General features: G+C 36.1%; 1 protein-coding gene across 7 annotated transcripts in view; it reads right to left on the bottom strand.

The window, feature by feature from the left end:
* LOC124359585 overlaps positions 1 to 26,398 on the bottom strand; it is a 109,861-nt gene that overhangs the window by 81,431 nt on the left and 2,032 nt on the right. For 6 of the 7 annotated variants that reach the window (XM_046812466.1, XM_046812460.1, XM_046812467.1 and 3 more), the window contains exon 2: positions 632 to 2,253. In XM_046812466.1, the coding sequence (XP_046668422.1) occupies positions 632 to 2,212 (1,581 nt within the window). In that variant the 5' untranslated portion in view covers positions 2,213 to 2,253. Of the gene's footprint in view, positions 1 to 631; positions 2,254 to 14,093; positions 14,380 to 26,398 lie in introns of those variants that run through there. The other variant, XM_046812462.1, reaches the window with a different exon arrangement.

Below are 26,398 nucleotides of genomic sequence, written 5' to 3'. Positions count from 1 at the left end.
ATACAAACTGAGAGGGTTATTGAGATTCCTCCAAACAATCAAAGCTAATTTAAAATTGAGAACAATCTCTCCATTGAAATCGCACAAAGTAGGTACCTGATGACACCTATTTTTATTCCATGTAATCAAGATTTTGTATATATGTAGTCCATAAAACACATAATTAATCAGAGCACACTAGGATATTTTTAGTACGGAGTCATTCAGAAGAAGTCTGCTACATTATATTTTGCCTCATTGAACTACCTCAGAAGAAAACAATTTTATCCATGACTCGACGAATCATGCCATCATGCATAGTTTCATTTACAAGTTTTAATACTAGTGAGTGAACTAAACCCAATGATTTTAGTTTAACACGAAATGAAACTGAACAAATGAGTGAACTAGTTTAGTTAAATTTGTTATATTGAAACCCGCCTCCCTGGTGATTACGGGTGGCTAAAATTGATCTTTCAAGCCTCTAGCTCTCAGGTAGAATGTTTCGAGTCACTCCACCAAATTCCGCCTGGATACAAATCATACTTTAGTACGTGCATCTATGTCTTAGTAGTTATGAATTTCAGAATGAACTGTGCAGCTGGTTTAACATAATTCTACTTTGTTATTGATGTTTAAATGTGTTACTGACCTGTGCCTTCGCTTGGACATCGACAGAGGTGTTCCGCCACGAGTTGACGGCGTTGCCCTTGCCACGTTTCTCTAGGATGAGTTCGGTAGGACACTTCTCGAAGATCAGTACACGCTCGGCGACAGAGCCTCGGGTCAAGAACGGTCGCACGGGGTTGGTGACTCTCGCTGCACCGGTCCTCAGTTCGGGGTGCGGCACGGACCCGCTGGGCGCCCGTACTGCCGGAGACCTCCGCACCACCACCGGCTGCTGTTGCTGCTGTGCCTCGGCCTTGCTGAACGCTTCCACTTTACTCAACACGTTCACTTTGTTCAGCACTTGCTTCAACTCCGCCTTCTTGTCCGATATTCGCGCGTAGTCCACCACGTCGGCGTTGCTCACCACCTCCTTCGGTTTATCTTTCAGGACCTTCTTTTGCAACAACCCTGTGGTCTTCTTCCCGGCGTTCCTCTTGCTGTTCGGATCTTCCGCGATGATTATTCCCGTTTTAAGTGCGTTAATCAAACGCTCTTCTTCCTTGGCGACTTCGTCTAGATACTCTGTCCCCGTTGTCTTCGGCATCGTGGAGTATTTGTTTTCAGTCTTCGGGTCTAGATTTCCTCCGAGTTTCTTTATCGTGTCACCGACAGTTTTATTTTTCAACGGCCACGTCGTCATACCGGAACCGCCCTCTTCGGTTTTGGTCGTTTTACTTTTCTCTATGTCTTCGGGGAACGTCGTCTCTATCGTGTCCATAATGTATGGGGACACGTTCGACGGCTTTGGCTGGAAAGGTTTTGGCGTGCTGTTACTATAGTTTCTCAAAATAGGATCGCTCTGTCTTTGATTCGTTTGTTTAGGCGCTACTTTTACTGGTTCCGCCGCTTTCTTTTCGAACTTCTGAAGTGCGAATTGTATAGAAGACGGAATAGGTTTTTGCGTGGGATTAGTCTTCTGGCGAGCGATTCGCGCCTTGTCCTCTACGACGAAGTTGTTGACGAGTTGCTCCAGGTTGTTGGTGTTCAGTGACGAGGGTGTCGACAGCAGGTCCACGACCGGAGACGACGAACTTTGTTCCCTCTGTGGGGTCAGAGCCGAACCGAACTTGTCGGCAGCGGTGGAGTTGGTGTGACAGTTCAGAATCTCTGTGGGTGCCAGTCCCCGGGACTTCCAGGTCTGGTAGATGGCTTCAGCGTGGTCCGAGATCTGCTTGGCAATCGCGGCGATGTCCTCCTCGGGCTCGGAGAGGTGGCCGGCCCGCGGGTTGGCGGTGGTCGCCATCTCTCGCAGCTGGGGATGGTGGTGCAGCAGATAGGAGACAGTCTCGGGGGTTAGGTCGCGCTCCGTGTCCAACACTAACTCGGCGAGCTCGGGGGCCTGCGGGACCGGCACCACGTTCACCGGGATAGCGTAGCCGTAGTGGACGGCATTGCAATGGACGGGCAGATCGCGACCCTCGTTAACAAGGCAAGCGTTGAGATCAGGACAGTGAACTACTCTGGCGGGCCGCGGGTCCACGGTACACGACTGGTAGCGGGTGACGGAGGCTCCGACCTGCAGGCGATATGAGGGCTCGCTGCCTCGCACCAGGGTGGATCTCATATTACATGGCGGGCACACGCTGGGCGACAGTCCTCACGCTCCTGCAACAACAAATACACCATATCAGACACATTTGTAGAAACCATAAATAGATCGGTAAAGAAGTGTTTTAATAAGCTTTCCCAGAAATCTTAATTGGAAAAATATACAAACTTTAACCCTTTGGAACGCCAGCGCCCGATACTCCTGACGGCCTGTGACCGCCAACGCCCGAGAGGTGGTACAACCCCTAAGAGTGGTTCAACCCCTAAACCACCATTTGTACACTTTTACAGTGCTTTACGTTTCGCTCTTAGTTATTATTTAAATTGAATTTATTTTTTGTTTTGTAGATTTTTAGGTAGTCTACAGATTAGGGTAAATTAAAAGTGCATTATGTATATTACGTATTTAGAATTTACGTGGTAATTACTGCGAAAACATTGACATACAATAATCAGTTTAGACAAACAAATCTGTACATCAAAATTACTTATCGGAAATATGTTTAATTCATACAGAGGTTGTTACATCTTATATTCATTATGAAATTAGATTTTTTCTAAAAAAAAAAATAGATTTATAAGAATTTTTTATAGTATGCGTGAAGTACAAACCGGAACTAAAATAACTAAAAGAAACAGGTGTGTCAAAGTCATTAGTATTACCAACTTTACAATTGATAAAGATAGTCCAAATATACTTTAAGACAAAACCAAATCGGAGCAAACTTTAAAAGCTTGTAAATAAAGTTTAAAATATTTTTTCGGACGTTGGCTTATGACGTGCTGAGCTGAGCTGGGGGTCCTCGACAATGCTAGTAATTTCTCATCGCTGAGAGAATACCAAGTGTAGTATATCGTCGATGATCAAGTCACATCACGACTCGAGTGTCGACAAACACCGTATGTAAGTCTGCGTGACAGTCAACTGTGGTTGTATAACTCATCGCCATTACATAACGAGGCTTCCAAGGTGCCACTGAGGCAACTGCACTTGTCAGTTACCGGACTAGTAATTGTACGTTAAACAGTAAAAGTCTGCGATAAAGTTGTCCTATAAGGAAAAGCATGATGAAATAAAATATAATTCGATTGGAAAATGCGTCAAACCTCTTACGTACCTGCAAGTAATAGTGTAATACATACTTTCACTCCAATTATCCAACAATTTAGTAAAACTTAAAAATTTAGATTTTAGTATGGGACGTACAAAATGATGAACATACTTTCCCAAGTCCCGAGTAAGTCACCTCCTCGTACAATACTTTCTGGGCGTGCATCCAGGGAGAGTATCTCGAAATATATTCTTTTTTCCATCTTTTGCGTGTAAGGTGTTTTTGGCGTCATCAATTTCCTACGAGTATTCAGTTACCACCGAATTATTATTAAAACCAGTAAATTGGTTGGATTGATCCCACAATGGCGATTACTCGAGAATCAGGATACTGTCACTTGCAGAGCATCGTCCTTCTTTTACATTGCCGACATGATTGTGCCTACAGCGCCCTTGACGCAGTGCAACAGCCCATGCATGCCTCGCTCCCTATCACGGAGTCGTTGCTGAAATACGAGTTTGGTGTCAAGCGTAACATATAAATACACTTGAGGTGTATGTACATGTTCTCGATGTATACCTGGCTTGGGCGACAGTAACCACTCTCCGTCTGGTGGAGACGATTAATGATAGGGTGCTCGCCTATCAATGCCATGACTGATCGAGACTCCATTAAGCAACACATGTCCCTCACGGTGAATCCTTACAGTAACGGCACTTAAGACCCCACGAGGAACCGCACTTTCCTAATTTCCACAGTCTCCAAATCGGAATCTAAGCTGTACTTGTGATCTATTTCCGGTGGGTGTGTGGACACCCGTATATTACTGTCTTCTATTCTTGGTTTATGTGAACCATCCTCGACATAGGATGAGACCGGACTGGAGTAAATTAGTTTGAACGTGTAGCGAGGCCAGCATGAACAGCTCTCCTACTTGCCCAATCCCCAATTATTGTTGAAAGGTCACTTTGTAAACGGTATAGAACGGTATATAAGTTCAATAAATACTTGTTTGCTTCTGTTTACTTGTGCATGCCCATTCACTTTGCAGAGCAATTGCCCTAAATAGACGTATTGCCCTCAAATAGGACATTCCAAGTCATCCTGCACATCTTTGAACCGTAGGGATTCTTTACTCCCATTTTACAATCGGAACGGTCATAAATAGGAGGTACTTACGAAATTGCCTTAGCTTTAATATATAATATACTAAGAGTAAATGTTACAAAACTAACTTTATGTTGAGCGTTCTGACAGTGGATATTGTCTGATGAAAATAAATTAAAGAACCCATTTATTATCTCATTTTTTATTAGAGTACGTCAGACTTCATCAAATGATGAACACCTAGTGTGTTGAAGAAATCAAAGAGAAGGTTAGTTTAGACAAAGAAAATCGACATAGACGCTGCTATTGCCGTTATAATGATAGAGCTTATGAATTACAAGTAAAATTAAGATAAAGCTTACAAAATTAATGCAATGAAACGAAGATACGAGAAAGTGTCCTTGGATCCATTAAAGCATTGCTATATTTTCCCGAACTTCGGATCTCTCCTTCCCTACTAAATAAAACCTGTTAATGGAGTCGAGTACAGCATTGTAAAAGATCTGCCTACTGATACCCATTACGACGAGTTGCTGTCAGACTTAAACAGAAATTAACCGTTAATTTTATTCTTAGGTATAAATGTACCTTGCATGGGGCCACTTTGCATATCCTTATAACCCCAGTATGTACACACAGGTTAACAAACTAGACAGATGGACGTTTTGACGCAAGCTGCTCACTGTAAGTGCAGAAATGTAATTCTGACTTGTCCATTTTCAATTAACACATGATGTGCAGCCAATTTGTCCACTGATGGGCGGCGTAGTCAGAGAGGGGGTTACGATTAAAAATATCGATCAGTGATTGTAAAGGTCAGGGTCTGGCCGATGCCCAACTCCCCTCCGTATACCTGGCGTGCTTCGCGTGGTCAGGTGGCGGCCTACTACTGGCGAGTCCTTTCCGTAAGCGTAAATCCCAATTCGAGGGTACACGCGTTAAATATTCTATTACACATCAACGTTCCTAAGTCTTATATTACTTCCAGAAATTACAACACAACAATTCTGATTAACATCTGTACATTGTTTGTAGTTACGATTGGCGCAGTGGTATGCATGTGTATACAAACAGTGGCATATAGCCCACGCTGGTTATACTGTACAACACTTGGACTACGGCAAGCATATCTTTTATCACACCACTAACTGTAATCCTAAAAATAATTTGTAATCAACTGGAACAACGCATAATATGTCAAATACAGACCTGTGACTGCACTACGTAACATTGGTACAATAATATTTACTATACAAATATAAGAATTAAACAATCAAATCGAACAGGAAAACATCAATCAAACATTTGAAACCCGTTATTAGTGAGGCGGTCCCGCGCTTCTCTGCTGTCGTTTGAGGCAAGCCGTTTCCCTGAACGCCGCGCCACTGGCGCACTACCCACGTCATCGTGTTCGGTTTAAATCCAAACCACAGTACTGAATTCAAATAGGTTTGCAAGCATTCTAAATGATGTTCAATGTATTTAATGCATAATTATATTTACGTAATTGAAATGTTAATATTGATAACAGTGATAGTTGTAGAGTTGGCCATGGAGGATGGGGTAGATAAACAGAAGTCGAACTGCTTGACGACGATAATAATGATACTTGTCCAGTGGGGCACGGAGGATGGGCTGATGAGCAGGAGACAACGATAACAATGGTAGTTGTCCAGTGGGGCACGGAGGATGGGCTGATGAGCAGAAGACAACGATAACAATGGTAGTTGTCCAGTGGGGCACGGAGGATGGGCTGATGAGCAGGAGACAACGATAACAATGATAGTTGTCAGGTGGCCACGGAGGATGGGCAGATGAGTAGAAGACAACGATAAAAATTATAGTTGTCCAGTGGGGCACGGGGGATGGGCAGATGAGCAGAAGACAACGATAACAATGATAGTTGTCAAGTTGGCCACGGAGGATGGGCAGATGAGTAGAAGACAACGATAAAAATTATAGTTGTCCAGTGGGGCACGGGGGATGGGCAGATGAGCAGAAGACAACGATAACAATGATAGTTGTCAAGTTGGCCACGGAGGATGGGCAGATGAGCAGAAGACAACGATAACAATGGTAGTTGTCCAGTGGGGCACGGAGGATGGGCAGATGAGCAGAAGACAACGGTAACAATGATAGTTGTCCAGTTGGCCACGGAGGATGGGCAGGTGAGCAGAAGACAACGATAACAATGATAGTTGTCAAGTTGGCCACGGAGGATGGGCAGATGAGCAGAAGACAACGATAACGATGATATTTTTCTAGTTGGCCACGGAGGATGGGCAGATGAGCAGAAGACAACGATAACAATGGTAGTTGTCCGGTGGGGCACGGAGGATGGGCTGATGAGCAGAAGACAACAATGATAGTTGTCAAGTTGGCCACGGAGGATAGGCAGATGGGCAGAAGACAACGATAACAATGGTAGTTGTCCAGTGGGGCACGGAGGATGGGCTGATGAGCAGGAGAGAACGATAACAATGGTAGTTGTTCAGTGGGGCACGGAGGATGGGCAGATGAGCAGAAGACAACGATAACGATGATATTTTTCTAGTTGGCCACGGAGGATGGGCAGATGAGCAGAAGACAACGATAACAATAATAGTTGTCCAGTTGGCCATGGAGGATGGGCAGATGAGCAGAAGGTTGGTGGAGGCACGCCCTTCCTACAGTGAAGGTCAGGTCCCGCCTACAGCACTGTTACACCTTACACTTTGTCTTGTCTTTTCACGTTACCCTAGCCTTGCCGGCACTATTCCACACGCCAACACGTTGTATGGAAAATCATTGGTGTCGATAGTATCAGTTACAGCGCTCTTAGTTTTTTTGTGGGTGTTTACCGTTTCTATAAACAGTATAACACAACTCTTGCCTGAACACTTGAATGCACATAATAATGTAAACAACTGAAACAGGAAATGTAAAAATGTATTATTGAACAATTCGCCAAAAGTCGATTGAGAGTCCTGACAAAACAGTACATAGTAAATAATACTGTTTCTTAAAAGTCTGTATAGGTGAATCTTAGGAAAGATCTATATAAAGGAAACTGAACAAGAGGGTGGCAGCTGTTCCCTCAATCTTCATTGTCCTGCGGGGCGGCGGTAGGGCAGCTGTAGGGGAGAAGGGCAGAGAGCCTCTCTGCTCCCCGTGCCCTCGTCTCTCTTACGGCCCTATCCCTAATCATCCCTCGCTTTCATTTACTGTAGCATTGTATCAACTTCACTTTGTGATGCCTCGACTTTCTTCGCCTTCAGCCAATTGATCGCGGCAATTATCGCTCGTTTAATACTAACGATAATACTAACCTTGATACTCATTACACAATTAAGAGGGAACGATAGTTCACTGCCGGCCGTGCATCCATGGCTTCACTCTTAACACGGGGGAAAACTGTTTTATACATAGAAACTCGTCTCAAATTCACAAATTTTACGTTGCAGAATTTGAAATACAATTACCTAACTGTTAATACTACTTATTCATAATTTATAAACAGTGCAGATTTTCCCATAAGTAACTCGGTATTGAATATACATAAACTATTGGTATTAACCGATCATAGTATTTTGACGTGACAACGTCTTAAATTAGGTTGCGGCTCGGAGTCACTCATGAAAAAGTGTAACGCCCGGTAACGTTACGATGCCCGTCCAGTGGGTCCGCCGCACGGGATCCGCACGGGATAAAGCAGATAACTGTGGGTCCGCCGCACGGGATAAAGCAGATAACTATGTTTATTCGTGAAAATGTGGAGTGCTTAGATTCGTCATTTACAACAACTACAACAATAAAGGTAAATAATTGTACACTGATATTTCATTATCGTAAACTATGATTGATTGATTAATTGTTAGATTGACACAAAAGTTGAGAAACTGAGTTTATAGGTTATGTCATACTATTGACAAATGTTGATAGTGTTAAGTAAATTATTAGTTTAAATCACTCTGCAATCAATCGTAATTCAGTCGATTGAGAAGAAACAGCGCGTATTGCTAGTCAAACATTTAAAATAACAAATTATAACCTCTAACCTGTCATAACAGTGCGACCAAACAAACGAACTAAACCGACCAATCACCACGCGCGGAGTTAGAATTTAACTGTGTTTAGCAAGAATTTCAAATTCCAATTTTAGTAAATGTTTTATTCAACTTTACCATTTACAATAAAAAATTTTAATTAATTTCAAATTATGTACAATGTTTTAGTAAACAAAATATATTTCTATAGTTAAAATTTGTGCAATTCTTATTTTCATTCAATTCCTTGTTCCTATTGTGCAATTTAATAATATTCATATCAATAAATATTCTACCGAGAAAAAGACGTTGTCACGTAAAATCTTCGCCCGTAAAACCGACTTTACAGGCAACCATAATTTTTTTTTTTGTACAGTTCATCAGCATTAAGACACCTAACTATAAATTTCTATAGTGAAATATTTTGGGGTTTGAGAAGAATTCATAACTTCAACGCAGTATTAAACCTTTTTACTATGATAAAAGCAGAGCCTCAGATGCACGGTCGGTAGCTACATAGCACGCCCTTTAAACAATAATATACATCAGACATGATATAATTTTAAATATTAAACAATCATCGTGGTATTGTATCAGAACTATTTAATAATAAAATAAACATAAATACACATTTCTTTTTAACATAAATATAAACTTCTACCTAAATATAACCTACCTTACCAGAGGATTTTAAAATACGACAATGAGTGACTACTGCACGTTCGATCATACACACGTATTCATTCTAAAAATATTAAATAAGACAAATAATCAGCAATATTAACGCTATTGCAGTGGCAACATATACACTTTTAAATGTGAATCGTTCGTACCTATTCTTTAACAAGCAAATCTACTTTTATTACATTAGATCTTATTACGATAACCTGATATTAACTTTGCCCGCGAAACTTAATAGTTTGTGGTTTGTGCCAACTGTAACCGGAAGACCCCGCCCCCGCCCGGCCCACTGATCACAACAAATAAGCACAGATGTTTCCATCAGGGTTTAGTATCAAATATTTACTCGGCTAACATAACAGCTTCTGTAGTGCAGCAAGGCTCTCGGAACTCGTTAACAATAAATTAGATCTTAATGGGATTTTCTATTGTAGTAAATACCTCGAAACTAACTATAAATTGAAGTTAATTAAAACGCGAAGGAAGGGCAAGAATAATCACATTAGGATTTTCTTCATTGTAATAGAATAAGAAAACCCAGCAGGAAATAAATTAGCCTACTAAGTTATTTTCCTGCTAACCCGTATAAATCGCCCAATTATTTTGCTAAAAGGATAAGTTAAGTCCCAGCATGAAACGATCACTTAAGTAAATTTAACTAGAGTAAACTTTTAGTCCCACCCCTTTAATGATGCTTTAAACAATAATTTCTTCAATTGCAATGCACGTCTCTAGAGAACTGTTTTACAATGCAAAGATATACAAGATTTACATAACAAGACAAATACAATTATTGCACAAATACGCGAGGCGACAACTCGGCGGCGGCGGTGGCACGGTGAGTAAAAGATGCCTTCACAATCACCGACTACAGATTGACTGGTGTGATCATCTCTTCGATGCATAATTCATGCCTCTGCCTCTCCATTGTCTTCTGAAAATTTTACCGACAATTGCGACCACTTTTTCAAATGGAATTCCCTAAATGTCGCAGAAACTGATGTGTCAGATTTTAAAATAATAAGTCTTCGAAAATCTACCGCTAAAGACGGTTGAAATAAATCGTATTCATGAATATGGAAGAACCCGACAGAACGTAACAAAAAGTAAATGACTGTAAGGGCACTTTTGCTGCTCTTTGGTTTCTTAACCTAAATAACAATCAACAGTTATTACTTGGACCACGTGGAACGTGTATGCAGACAGGCGTAAATATAGACAATGATAAGATTTTATAAAGGTCCAGTCGGATTCTAATATATAGGAATTCTGTTGAGAGAACCTAATTTTAGGGCCGAACCAGACCGTTCTAGGCGTAAGTCTCACATAGCGAACCTTGTATCCACTCCATGTTCCTTGTCCGCCTCACTAGAGAGATGAGAGTCCGAGACCGCAGTCACCTCTGACCCGCCAGAAAGAAAGTCCACCGCTAAACACACATCTCGAGTTGCCATACAAATTATGAGTTGACTCTTTCTTTCCTGAGCCTCAGGTCAGTCCGTCGCCCAATCGTTTCGTCCTGTCTGTTTCACTGCCAGTGGCCACATGTCTGGTTGCGCTAAAACTAATCCCTTAAGACACTTTTCACTGTCGAGGACATTTTGTTCGACAATTTCCACTGTTCAAAATATTTTACTCGACAACTTTCACTGTACAAAACATTCTGTGCAAATTACTGTTGAAGACAAAGTACGCAGAAAATATCATAAAAAGGTCTAGTGCTTTCCTTTAAACATAATTATATAATATTACCATGATAACACATCGAAAAGTTAATCAAAATAATTGTCACAATAATTGAAGATTGTATTCCTTATTTTTCCTTATAGACAATAGGCAAGTAGGGAAATGTGTACACTTGCCAATTTTTTGTTAAGAAGGTGGGACTAACACCTGTATGACGTGCAGTCATATCATTCTAAGTTTAATATACTTTTTAAAATTCCAAAATGTAATTTTACAAACTGAATAGCTACTTTTAATACTTACAATGTTAATCTTATCACTGACTTGGTAATCTTACTCATGAAGCTAATGCTGATTCTGAAGTAAGCTACGCTAGTAAAGTACGTAATCTGTTCTATAAATCGGGTAAATGATTTCTTTGAAATCACTCAATTCGTTTCCATTGGGACTGCTTTCAAAGCATACGACACCCAGTTCTACGAAAAAGGTTACAAAAGCGTTTACACACAGTTCTGCTTAACTTCTCTTAAAACACTTAAATTAATATGTATTTAATGATCTCTGCTGAGACTAAGTTTCACAATAGTAAAACCTTTCCTCTTTTGCAGTATCAGAGGTTTCTACATCCTACATCACCGTCAAGTCCAAACGAAACCAATACAACACATTCCGGGAAAAATTTTAATAAACAGCCATTTTAAAGACATTGCTCCTCAAATACACATACCGAACAAGTTTGTCATCTCATGATTTGTTACAATGTGAAATAATGATCTAACCGATAATTACTTTGATCTCTTCTAGTTATACCCTGTTAAAACAAATCAAGGCAAACTAGTGTCCAAACAATGAATTGACTTTAATATGCACTCAGAAAAGGACATTTATCTTAGAACATTAAAAAAAAAATAATAATATAAAATTCGATAGGTTATTCTTACCTGTAAACTGGAAACGTATAAATGTTTTTACGTGACGCAATGATAATTTAAATTTAGAGGGCGTTAAAAAGAAAACGCAATGGATACGGCTTGAACAGATACGTGGATTAAACATTCTGATATTAATCTTAAACTTTCCTCAACGAAAATAAATTTGGGTATGCAGTAGATAGTCGAGAATAATAACCGTTGAAAGTTGATGTTTCAAAGGCGTGACCCGTTACTAATCGAAACGAAGGAACTCCTCCCTCAGCTTCAAGGCTCTACGGCACACCCATTTGTAGGAGAATACAACAACTTTGTTTAATGTTCAAGAGAGGATAATACTTTGCACCATCACTGTCCACTGTCACATCGGTGCCTCTGGTACATCGTTAGATTACAGCGACTTATGTCATGTGACTCACTCACGCACAAGTTGGCGCGGACTCCTGGCAGACCCCGACCTCCGTGTATTTACATTACCGACTTAACTTGCACTGATAGCTGCCGTGACGTCCACGTCCAACCTTCAAGGGCCTTTGTGTCGGCATTGGCTCGAGGCACTCGTGTAGGCATGTCGCGTGATGGCGAAACGTTGCTACAATTGTTTATCTATTTTTAAATGCGATTGCCTTGACATATTTTTGTTCAGTATGACAACCGACTGTTTCTGTAAGGCAATTCGAGAGGCAAAACGAGTTACCAAGTGATTAGCATGTTGTTTGCCCAAATGAAGATTAAATACTAAAATTGCTCGCACATTATCTTCCACTTTGCGAATAACTGACTGTAGAAAGTAGGCTAATTCAACTAAATCATTGAAAATTTAAAACAGTTACTAATATAAAAAAAACTGCGTTTAAATAATTTATCCCCTAATAATGTTTGGATATTAGTAATCTAAAAGTCCTTTCTAATTTAGGATAGTACTTCAACTCAACCAAGGAAATACATTGCATCATTATATCCGAATATCTAAATTGTTGAAGCAGAATGACGAGTTTACATTCCGAATTTATCTGTAACCGCAAAAAGACGCATATTTCTTTGTATCCATAGTATCTGCTATGCTATCAATGCAACTTTGTAGAAATGTGTTAAATTTCCGAAAACATACCCATTTATTTAGTCATTGAGCTTTCGAGAGAGCATTTGCAGGCTATGATTGTAAAGCCCGTTTACCTCAAGAGGAGTGCGTCGAACTTCACAAAATTGGTTTCGGTTCTGCCAGGTGTGTAGCATTCTATGCCTCGCAACATACTCACGAATGTCACTTTCACTAAACCTCCGTCTCGTTAATATTGGAGGGATAGCCTAGGCCAACCTGACACTAATAGTGACAATACGCAAGTTATTGTTGCGTTATTTGACACTAACAACTGCTCACACATCATTCTCCTCGCGTACCTCAACACACTACATACCGAGTTAATGTTTACACGTAATGCTACAGAAACGCACCTTGCTGTCTCGTGTTTAATATATTGTGTACAATTAAAATTTGATCCTGCCGTACGTACAGTTATTGGACGTTGAAAATGCGTTAATGTGAGGAAGACATGTTCTCTTCTGTACGGCTGATATGACAACAGAACCTATGTTAAGACCTATAAACACATACACGACCTCTCCATCACATAAACTACAGTATAATATAGTAAGTAAGAGTAAAATATAGAGTTTAAATATTGTACACAGAATTTCAAAACATTTCTTAACATCACCATGGCCAATTTCTGCTGATGAGTTATCAGTGGATGGCCTGGCTAATCAGCTAACTGATCTTCCTCTTTCCTGTCCCATTTTAGCAACTTTTCCTTCGGTCTGTCTTTTATACTATGGTACCAAACACATATGATTACACGAGCAATCATCAGGTTGTCAGGTCCAATATCACATGGCAAGAGCATTCATACATGTATTTAATAGATAAGGTTAACTAACCTCGCCTTTTTGTATACATTGTAAAATTATATCCTCATGTTTGAAAGTTAATTTTAGGTTCATAAAATTTGCGTTTTAATATATTTAAATAAAATACTAGGACCTTAAATTTAGAAAATAAATAAATCATTACCCATATAAAACTTATTAAGAACGTTTACGTGATGTAACTTTCAAAACTGTCATTTGAAAACGAATTCATCATTGGTTGTAATAAATTGTAATTCTTCCGTAATTGCATATAAATACGCTTTTTGCAACCACTACTTGTGGTGTATAGAAAGAACCTCTTTAAACCTAACCCACAAGCGAGTTTGATAAATTATTCTATTTTGCACAAAAAACGACAAAAATATACCCTTCTAAAGAAAAATAACTGATAAAATATTGGTTATCAAACACAAAAACACACAGATCGTGTTAAGACGGACACATGTAAAGAGCAGCACTGGTCACACAAAAAGACCTGAAAACCGTACCTGAAACTTTGTAATCAAGGTCGCGGGGACTCAGAAGAAGGAAAAACGTATAAAAACACGCTAGATAAGAGAACACGCAATAACAAACAGAGATTGGGAGCAGAAATGGCGATGGGCAAGTCCAAAGAGGGCCATGCGAGATCTGAGTGCTAAATATATCCAAGTGGCAGAGTGCGAGATGCGCGCGGCTCGGGACTACCGTAGCGGTGCGGTCGCTGGTACATAGCCTGTACGTGAATCTACGACACCGGACACACAGCCACTCTGTCCTTAGTTCATATTTAAGTACAATTGATATAATCCACCATAACTAGGTGAAAATACGAAACTTGACCCATATATTTGACAAATCCCGTTTTTTTTCTCTAAGTTCGTTCTTGACGACAATGTCCCAGGGTTGAGGGTCTTTTGATTCACATTATAGAACACTGATTTGTCGAAACATTATAAAAACTAAACTGCAAGTAGAACTGAAGGGTAGATGTCATTAAGACTGTAGCAATAATAACAGTGACCACATCGTCTTGTGTAACAACACACCGAGCCTTACATCGTGCACTGACTAAAGATATATATATAACACTGACGACGGAACTCTGACTGTCGTATTGTGCACACGACATTACTGCGTAGGGAAATATTGTTTTAAAGAGAGGTATCTATCTTCAAGTCGAAAGCTTTTCATTAACAGTTGGGGCCTGAAGAGAAACGGACAGGAGCACTGGCAGATGTCAGCAGAGAAGAATCCAATCTCAGATACGAACAAACACGAGAAGCGCCAATATATTATCCCGAGGCCGAGTATGAATAAGGGCAATAGGGGTTTGGTGGAGCGGCAGCGGCATACCGCTAGATTACATCTCTATACAGGGAGAGTCCCCCCACCTCCCCAGCTTTTCACGAAACCCAAATATAATAGGGCAAAATGTTTCTGAGGCTGTATCATCATTCACCAAATGAAACTACCATACTTTACTACTGCCTACAACAGTTACTTGTGAGCGATAATAAATTGTCATTTTCATTTTCGTTATATTTAATGTTGAAGATACGAGTACGTACTTCCAAAACCTCTCGTATCTATGTCATGTAGGTAATGACAATCATTAAAAATATAAAATCAAGCTAAATCAATTTTATGAGATCAATTTCATTTTGGGATCAAGCTTGCAAAATTAAAGAACAAATTATTACACAGTCTTAAAAATTAAACATTTAAATCGGTTTATTGAAATTCGGAAAAAATATCGGCCACTGTCTTAGATTTCTGTATAGTTAGGGATACTGTTCAAACACCCACATCGACGTTGCTCAAATTCTTATCTATAACCTATGAGAGGTTTGTGGAATACTTTTTTTCTTGACGTCATAAATTAAAACAAATTATTTTATTGATGGCTCTAACTCTTAGTCAGAAACAACGAATGTTGGCACAGAAATTGTTTCTCCCAACCCTGCACAAGTCCATACACGTAACATCTGAACAGGTCTCAGCTCCAATGCCCGAGATAACGGGGTCAGATCAATGTAAGGTGCAGTAATCGGTCAAGGTCACCGCGCCACGTCACACCGCTGATCTGAGCAGGTGCCCAGCTGATCGTACTAAGTATACTGTACACCTGCTAGCAGCTGCGCTTATCTTCTGACTGACTCCACTTGCTGCTAGTGGTAACCTGTCAGTCTGCTCCAATCTCCGACATGCCAAACGATGAACAACACACAAGTAAACCGGTCACGAGCTTCCTAGATCGATTGGTCATGCCCAAACTAAGATAGGTTTATTCCTTAACAGTCTTAAGGTACAGTTGTTTAAAAATATACTTTATAGTATATAAAGTAGAGTGTCTAGTACAGTAGATCGTGCTCATGAGAGCAAGGATAACTATGACAGCAGAGGTCAACTTGGTGGAATGCTCGAGTCGTCAGCCGGCAGGAATGTTCCTCACAACACACACACACACACCTCCTGCACTGATGTAGGTGTGAACTGTGAACATGTAGCACTTCTGCTCCGTACTCGTCCTCACCTACTGTGCACTCGCCCACCCAGACTTCGTGTTTGCTTCTGAATTATAACCGAGATTAATTCATTTATAATCATTGCGAATATTAAGTTTCCTTTCCTCTCCCCAACCGATGCCAAGACCGGAGAAACAGTCTTGCCGATCGATAACAATGCATGCCTGTTGTATAAGTATGATTATTATTTATTTATAATTTCACAAATTTCGTAGTGTTCATGAACTTATTTTTACAACAATCCTCCGCATATCACATCAACAATATTTCTGCAAAGAAATCGAGCGTACTCAAATTCAATTTCCTTGATTTAATTGGCGAACTTTTAGGATCAATGCCAATATATTCACTAATACGAGTAATTAATATTTCAGAGTTTTTTTCACCCAAAATATCAATAACGATATTTAAAAATCGTACATGTATGAATTATTTAGGTGTTACCTATTCTTGGGGCAGAATTACATTTATTAATACCAGTACAAACTCAGAAAAAATGACGTTATTAGAAACTCTTAAGCTCAAGGGCATTTTAGGGATAACAATTTTTTATGTATGCATAACGTAGTTTTAAATTGGGTGAACTAAAATCAATGTATACACAAAATTGGAAGGAATCTCAGCTTTGCTGGGTTATAGACGTATTGCACCTTTGAAATAAAAAGTAGTATCTACTAGCAGTCACCCACGGTTTCGCACGCAGGGATTTTAAAATAGGATTGGGCTATAAATTACTCAGGGATCCTAAGAACCTTCATGTAAAACTTTAGTACAATCGATCCCATAATTTTGATGTAATTGAGTAACAAGCATGTGAAATCCCAATATATACAAACTCTTTTGAGAGAAAATATGATTGGTCCATTCCAAAACAGGAAGTTTAGGGTATTTTAAAAGTGGAAAACTAGTTTATTCTATATCTATGTATATATATATATATATATATAATATATATATATATATATAATGTGTGTATGTATGTATATATATATATATATATATATATATACATACATACAACTATGAAAATCAACAGTACTTACATTGAAATATTCCACATTTACTTATAAGGAAGTATTCTGTCATTTTTGAGAATATTGAAAACATAAGCCCATTGAGTATAATAAAAAGTATTACCACTAATAAAAATTTTAATAATTTGAAAGATATTGGTCTTCCATTAGATGGGTACTTTTACTTCATCAATCTGTATTGATTATCATTTGTAGGGTGTTTTTTTTTTCAAATATGCCATGATTGTGATCTTGGAAAGTAAAAATCTGACAGCAAACTTTAAATAGGAAACCTTTCCTTGTCTCGTGAGACATTTAAAATAAGTATTTAAAACTTGTATAAACTGCTGCTATATTCCAATATGGTGGTCTTCTTTGGGTTTTCTTATGAAACTGCTTGTATTTTATATTATTTTTGATTGGAAAAGTAATTGTAAGAGTTTTTTATTCTTGGCACTTTTTAATAATTCCCTTAATAACAGAGATATGAGAACTCTTATGTGTGGAGTTTCCATATAGGGTTTAACAGTGAAAAACATGTTCTATTTGAAACACACTTTGAACGAATTAAAACACAACTCGAACAAATGTTTTCTATTTAAAGATGAAATTAGATTTGCATTAATTTAAAAAAAAGGTAATTTCAAAATGTATGAGGGAAGTCCAGGAACCCGATGATGGTTACAAACTTTTGAAATAGACTTACATATTTTGATTGTTTTAGATGACTATTCGGTCTCAGAAAATCCTTAACAGTAGATGCGGCAATGTTAATACTCCCTCTGTCCAGCTGTTTTTACGCCATTTTGCAACCATTTTTATTTATATATTATACAACCTATTTCTCTTGTCCAAACCTATTAGTGTTTCATATAATTTTATTCAACATACAGCATAGATTGTAAATATATAAATTATAATACATTATATGAACACAAAAAAAACCTATGAGCTGGGAAACAAGAGTCTGGATTTTGGAAACAGAATTTTCAAAAGCGTTTAGCAAAACTAGAAATAACTTCTTTATTCCACCAGATTAAAAATATAATGTATGAAACAGTTTTAAAATATAATTTTCTACACAGAAATGTTAAATATTTTGTATTACTTTAAGTACAAAAAGTTACAGTGTAAATAATATATGTAAACTTCCAAAAATTACAGTTATATTTAAAAAATGTCTAAAAAATATATAATTGATGAAAATTGTAATTTATTTCTATTATTGTGTTCACAATTATTTGTATATATGGAATATGTATACTATTTAGTACAAAAGAAAGGGGAAAATATTTTCAACTACCGTGAAAACACATAAATTATTTATTTACAGCATTTTCAGGAAATTGCTTGTTTTCTATCGCACAGGAATAATATGAGTAATTTTTCACCCGTAAAGTCTAGATGTAAAATAGATTCTAACATTTATTCCTTATATAGAAATATAATATTTAAAAATTCTGAAATACCAAAGGAATATAATGCATATTTTTCTAACGAGTTTAGATAGGAATGCTTTTGTAGCTCTTATGCCAATATAGTAACACAGCAAAGTACTGAATGTAGATGTAAAATAAATCATTCAAAACTCGAAAACAGTTTATTCTAATCAAAAACGGGCAAGATTTGGTGCTTGATTTGAGTTTTCCAACGATACAGTTTGTTTGGTCAACGTCTACAACCAATCCAGCTGTGACTTTTCAAAAAAATTTTTAGCTTGATGCATCTCATGTTTGAAAACATAATAAATACTTTTATTTCACAATGAAAAGATGATTTGTAACAAAGGCTACCAAAGCGACTATATTGTAGCTCGAAGGGCGTTGAATGTGACATTTGAAGAGCTACAAAGTAGCTACGCGATCGTTCTAGGGTTAAGACCATGTTATATGGGAAACACAGTTGGCCAAGCATGCTTGAAAAATAAAAATTCATAGATGTGCATATAAATTTGTGGGGACGTGCTTGATACGTTCACATTGATTACCACTGACAAGCGCATGCGAGGAAAAGCTTGTGTAGCCTCTTACAGGAAACTAAAAAAATTTGTTTCTATAGGCAAGCGTGCTCATTCCTCCAGAGGGCTGTGAAAGAGTAACGTGATTATTACGTTAGCATATATGTTGGGTATCCTAGAGAGTGATAGCTTTGAGAGACTGAGGGCTACAAAAAGCTATAAAACACTGGTTTCAAGAAAAATATCATCATCTTCTGAAGAATCCATAGCAACTGAAACTGGAAGTGTTCACTTGTGTATAATTGCATATAGTGTGACCACACGCCTAGTTTAGGCATACTTGGCCAAGTGTGTGCTTCCAATATGAACAATAGCTTTTGGAATCCAAAATCAGAAGTCCAGCCCATACCTAATACCTTTTAAATGATAATATGTGGGTCTTGAAACTTTACTTTTAAGCATCTAAAAAATGTTTTTAGAAAGCAAAACCAAAATTTGTATTGTGCTGTCTTGAGAATAATTAATCTTTATTAAACTCTAAGGGATTTTCCAAAATTATTGTACTATGCTTTAAAGTCTTGTATTTCTATTAGACAATGATTTTCAATAGTTTGATAGTAACTTGTAGTGGAATTCTGATTCAAATTTATTTAATTTTTGAACAATTCTCAGCGAACTACTAACTTTTTAACTTTAAAAAATATTTTGAATTTTTACAATACTTTTTCAAGTGATAGGCCTACCTATATGTTGTGCAATCTTATATATGTTGTGAAATCTTATTGAAAAGTCTTTAGCTTTCTTATAACAACTTGAATGCATAAATGAGAAGTCTTGATACATATCAAATAATTACTGGAACAAGTCATGAAAAAAACAGTTATTTTACAGTATTAAAAAGTGTACAGACATTATAAAATAACTATTACAATGATATATATATATATATATATATATATATATATATATATATATATATATATATATTTATATATATTGTAAGAATACATCATAAATAATTAAGTTAGACAGCTTCAAACTACCCATCACTAAACTACCATCTAAGTTTAAATCTCAGCAAATAAATTAGCAAAGATATGCATCTAATCATTTTTTTTGACAAGAATTTCTATAAACAAAATAACGGAGCAAAAATGAGGTCATCAATGTCAATTGTAGCAGCAAACCTATATAAGGAAAGCTTTGAGAAGATTGCCCTGAAAGGAGCACTAAAGAAGCTAAAGTTATGGGTTTGCTATGTAGACGATGTATCGACAGTTTGGCCTCACAGTGAAGACAGCTTAGATGAATTCCTATAACATATTAACGCCATACATCTAATGATCAAGTTTACTAAAGTAGTTGAAAACAAAAGAATTTTTGGATGTAATGACAATCAAGCCAGATGGGAGTATATGAAATTCAGTATATAGGAAACTAATGTTTACCAAACTGCACTACCAGTCTCACTATCATTCAGAGCTGAAGTTGAGAGTACAGAACTCATGAATTAAAATATGATAACTACATATCAGACAAAAATAGCTTGAATACAGTGGAGGATATTATACGAGATATCAAATGAAAAAGGGTACAATACTTCACAGATAATAAAGCGTTTTAGAAACAAATTACAAAAGTTAATGTCAGAATGTACCAAATAATCAAATATAAAAATGAAGAAAGTTTAAAACTAATCTATCTTCCTTACATTTAAATAAACACTAACAAAATAAGCAGGATATTAAGAAGACACAATATAAAAACTGTATTCAAACCAGCTCAAAAATTGAAGAACTGTTTGATAAGCGAAGGACATGATTCCATTGTGTACGCCAGGAGTGTACAAAATTCCATGTAGTTGTGGCTCAGTCTATATTAGGAGACAAAACATTTAGTATCCACAAGAGCGAGTAAACTCAGCCACAGCAGAATACAGTTACAAAAAACTTACAATACAATTAGACAAAACTATAACTTCAATAAAGAAGATAGCTTTAAATTATTGAAAAGCTGGCAGCCTGTAGAAAAGGAGCCATATTGATCATATTTGGTCTTAAGGTTGGTTAAGCTTCAGCCGATGTACAAAAAACTAATGTGTATTGTTAGCAATTTCAGTTTAATGTCTGTTGAAGGAAAATGACCCTCCACTATGAGGTCGAAATATTTCAAGAATATAATTGTGTTAGCAATGTTTCAACGAGATGTTAACTGGAAAACTTAGATGACACTGGCCACGTAAGCGTAAGAGCTAAAATATCCATTACTGGATATTTTATATCCTTGTTAATGGATGAATAATTTTAAATTTCATTTGTTGCATAAAATACCTCTTTCACATAACATTCAAACCATTGCTCTATTTTTTATTTATCACCTAGATTTTTTAACATTTTAAGAGCTTCAAAATGAAGATCCCAAAAATGTAGATACCATTTGAAATAAACTAACAGACACAACAAATAATTTGGAATAAAAATAAAAATTTGATAGTTTGGTGTATGGTAATTTGGAATCATGTCCTTATTACAGTTGGTCACTATAAAACCATTTAAGATAGTGTGTTATACAAAGAAAATACAGAATAACGCTGAAAATATCAAAACTTACTGTCAAAGTTCATACTTTGTAAGAAGATTTCACTTTATTAATTCTAAAAAATCTATTTTCATGCACTGAACTTTTAATTTTGATTTCAATTTGTCTACCTAATTTCATAATGATATAAAACACTATGTTTTAAAAAACCTCATAAATCAAAAACAAAACTAAACAAGACATTATATTTGATGAATAATAAGCCGACAACCTTATTAATGAGCAAAATAATTCTGTTCCAATCAGTGCTAACCGAGCCTACAAGCTAACCCGTTAGGTTCAGACAGGGTTGCCAATTGCTCCACTTCCTAGCTCAGTGATGCCAAAATAGCTTCCACTGTCGTCACACTTGCGCCTGTCTGGCCAATAAAAATACATAGGCCTATTCGGCCCATTCACATGATCATAACTTTTAATGACAGAAAAGATTCAATTTCATACATAAGTTTTAATTTTTATAAAAAATAATTTTATAAACCAGAATTGTTATCATATTGACTCTAGTTATTATTAAAACATTAATTATTAATTGTTTATGATAATATTTTGTCCTATACAAGGTGAAAACACACACAATGCACTAGTTGTGAGCATTGATGCACCACTACATCAATTATTGGACTGACTTTTATTAATTGTTGGCAAAATGAAAAATGTACTAAGAATAACTACCACACTTCAAAGAACTGGTATTGCTTGGTACTGGTTCTTATAACAAATTATTTTATATACTTCATTTATCCTATGCAATTTATAGAAGGCTGTATATTTTCTTGTGAGTATCGTTATGACTTAAAACGAAAATTTAAGCTCCTATGCCCAATTTTCTTATTTGATGCAACATACTCGATGAACATTATCTTCTCCCTCCAGCCTTTTTCCATAACAGCTTGAAACTCTTGGCCAGTATAATGCACAGTATTCCCCATTGTGTCTGGTCTTCCTTTTTCTATTTCAACATGTTTCATTTTAGGCTTCTTCCCTGTGGTTTTCATTTATTTTTGTTCTTTACCCTTTTCTATTGAAATAAAATATTTATTTATATGATCTCTTCTGTATCTTAACAAGTAAGTCTAATCCATTTTAGTCTACTTTCAAGAGTATTTTTTTTACTGATATTCTTCCATATAAAAATTTCATTTCTACCAAAATCCTCTTTCTTGATCTAATCCTCACATGTTTTCTTCAAAATTGACAGAATGTACTACATTGTCATTTAAATGAATTTGTTGAATAGTTAAAACCCAATAAGAATACAGTTTTGGAAATAATTATTTTCGATAATTGTAATAATTATTATGGAATTGTTTTACATGACAGAAAAAATATCTAACTTCCCCAAAAAAGAAAATAATTATATTTGTTACAACTATCAGTGACTTTCCAATTTAAATATTAATTAGAAAAAATTTAATAGAATAACACACTTAAAGCAATGACCTTAAGAGTTTGATTTAAAAGTAAATGGCAATGCTCCAAATGCTGATATTTTAACCCTCCAGCTGGTATGAAACGAATTTTTGTCGCCAAAGGCCCGTCTGATTTGGCAACGACGAATATTCGTCGCCAAAGTAGACATGTACAGTTATTGAAATTTTAGGCAATTAAGGTCATATAAATTATTTTTATTTGATATATTCTGGAACAGCATTAACTATAGTACCGATTTACTGTTCTTACTTTGATTATTGTCTTCTTTGTTTACCGAAAAACATCGTTCTCTATGGACAGCTGACGTGAACGTAGTACGGGTCAACCACATTGTTGTGAAACTGTAAAAAAGTGCCAGGTTTTATGTTTGAGGTTACAAATCCAATAGTACTTCTGGAAATTGTATTTTATAGTGTTTTAGTGTTGTTATTATTGTTTTTTTTAGCTTTCTTAGGTTATAGTTTTAGTATGGGTGAAAACTTTAGAGACCAATAAATCTAGTGACGCTGAGTGAAAAATGAAAATTTGTATATATTGGACATATGTAAATAAGGTAAGATTAAAATTTATTATTTTATTTTATTTTTGTTTTATCTGTCATACTATAAGTAAAAATGCAGTCATGAGATTATGTTTACCCACGAAAAGTAATATTTATTTAGAAATCTACGCATTTTTGAAAATAAGTAAATAAGCATGATTTTTCATACAAAGCCCTGTAACACATACGTTTTGAGGTAAAAGTTACAATAATTATATATTTTTGGAATCAGGACAACATTTTGAATAAGTTATACATTTACAGTTTTGATGTAAAGCTTATTGCTAAGCAGTTACACAACGGAATATTTACAAAAATAATGTCAAAATAATGTTTTCTAACTTTTTTTTGTTTCCATGGAAACAATAAGATATTGTTATTATAATGCTCTCCATATAGTTGTAAATACATTGACATATAATAGTTTATATTTGGACTAACAGTTATGAAATGTGATACTACATTATAAGAAACGTCTGCGAGGCTGTTAAAATAGAGCCCCCAGTACAGAGTGACACCATTGCCAGTTCTAGGGTTAAATTGAACATGTTTTAATGTTTACAGCTGTTAAAGCAATAACTATATTCTTTACCACTTTATTCTATATATTCTATCAACATAACAGTATAAGGTGTGTTATTTTACCAAAAAGAGTACTTTTAATTTAGTTTTATAAAAAAGTTCAGTCCTTAAAATTGAAAAGTTTTATTCTGAATCCCATTAAGTTTTGCTCAGACATGTCAGGGGCTCAACAAGACAACATTTCAGTTTCCAATGCCATAACTCTACCCATTGGTCATTCAAGTTTTGATACAAAATTAGTAAAACATCCGAAATTGCACAACTAAATATGATAAGTTGCAAAAATACTATGTTACCTCGTAGTGGTCAGTAGAAAAATGACTACTCACTAATTCCAAATTTCTGTCATTCTGATGTTTTGTTTAATTTTAAATTAGTTAAAAATTACTAAAATGAATCTCTAAAAATATTCAAATAAATATCATATACATGCCTCAGAGATGTGTACTAAGAAATTGCTAAGGTCTCCAACATCATAACACCGCCTCGCTTAAACTTTTTCAATTTCAATTATCGAAACCATTGAAATTAGTCAATTAAGTGTCATGGAATCTACTCACAAATCTATGTTGTCAAAGGTGTTCAATAAGAAACAGTTGCGCTTCCAGCAAGAGGGGCTGTTTTTCTTTCTTTGAAACCACTACATTTCACATTTCTAAGCCTAGGACATTCAATGATAAGGAAGTGGTTCCTGAGATAAGGCTATCTTCCAAAAACCATCACTTATCTCAGGAATGTCTGAAATGCCATTTAAAAAGGGAATGCCCAAGAAGCCCTAGTATGTTATACTCTCAAGAAATGTGTGCCAGACCAAGGATATATCAGTTAGTGTCATACATATATTTGGTCATTCGCTCCAATCAACTAACACTTTGAGATCATAATTTCATGTAAAAAATGTTTTCCTATTTCATGTTAAAACTTTTTTCCAAGTAAGCAATCTGATTATAGAACTAACGATATAAAGATTTATCAAATAATTAAGGACTCTTAAATTGAATGTTCAGATTGTCAGAATGAGACGTTAAGTGTTATTAGTAGCTACAGTATAGAATGGAGTTCAGCTTTTGAAAGAGGTCCCAGTGATTATGGGGGAATCTGTCTAGACTTGCTATTGCCAACAACCTCGAGCTGCTGACATTTCACTAACCTTTCCTTTAAATCAATAAAAGCTACAATGCCCTGCTTCAGCTACTTGTAATCTAGTACTCTCATTTGCGTGTACCAACTTTCTAGTTTTTTAATTACAGAAAAAGCATAAATCATATTAAAATTACAAAACCATTAAAACTTTTACTATAATGTTAATTAAGTTAAGAATACTTTTTCATTGTTTCCAGTTTTAAATTGCATTATGACATTTTCTAAATAAGGCCCTATTTATAAAATTATGTAATAAAATTTAAAACTGAAACCATGAAATAAATTCTTAACTTAATTAACGTTGTAGGATTTTAAAAAGCTTTTGTCAATTTTTATATCATTCATGCTTTTTCTGTCATGCAAGAAACTAGAAATTTGGCACAAGTAAATGAGACTACTAGATTACTTCAACACATTCACTGTGATGGACATACATTACTACTATTCTGTGTGTTCTAATGTTGCTAAATGACTTGTGTAGCAGTGAAGGTGTTAAAAGAATCTTCTAATTTCATCTTAAGATAGTCCGCTGAAAATTCCACTTACGTCACATAGCATTACATTAAAAATAAATGAAATGTATCCAGCATAACATATAAAAACTTTTTAAATTACAAGATAGGTTTTATAATAAAGAAAATTTAATCATAATTATTCAAGTTATTTTCATTTCCAACAATCTTTTGAGAATTAACTGAAATTATTTAAACTCCCCCAAGTAGTACCACGGTTGAACAAATCAGGTGTAATACAACTACACACATAAGTAAATTATCTATAGGCCTATTAAAGTAAGTACCTTAAAAAAATTTATTTCATTACAAATACGTAAGATTGATAAATATGTTAAGCTATTGGCAATAAACAGCATGCTTTAAAATATACTATTCAATACAAGTGAACGTAATATTCTAACCTGTGAAAACTTTTCATTCTACATAGAACAGAATACACTATTCTTTGTAGAATGTGTTACACAAAAATTATTATCATTAAGTAAAACATAGGCTACTAAATATCC

This window comes from Homalodisca vitripennis, chromosome 4 (assembly GCF_021130785.1).
Source record: "Homalodisca vitripennis isolate AUS2020 chromosome 4, UT_GWSS_2.1, whole genome shotgun sequence".
Classification (NCBI taxonomy): Eukaryota; Metazoa; Arthropoda; class Insecta; order Hemiptera; family Cicadellidae; genus Homalodisca; species Homalodisca vitripennis.
The sequence above is the reverse complement of the archived record's forward strand: the minus strand, read 5'-3'. Positions and strand labels throughout refer to the sequence as shown.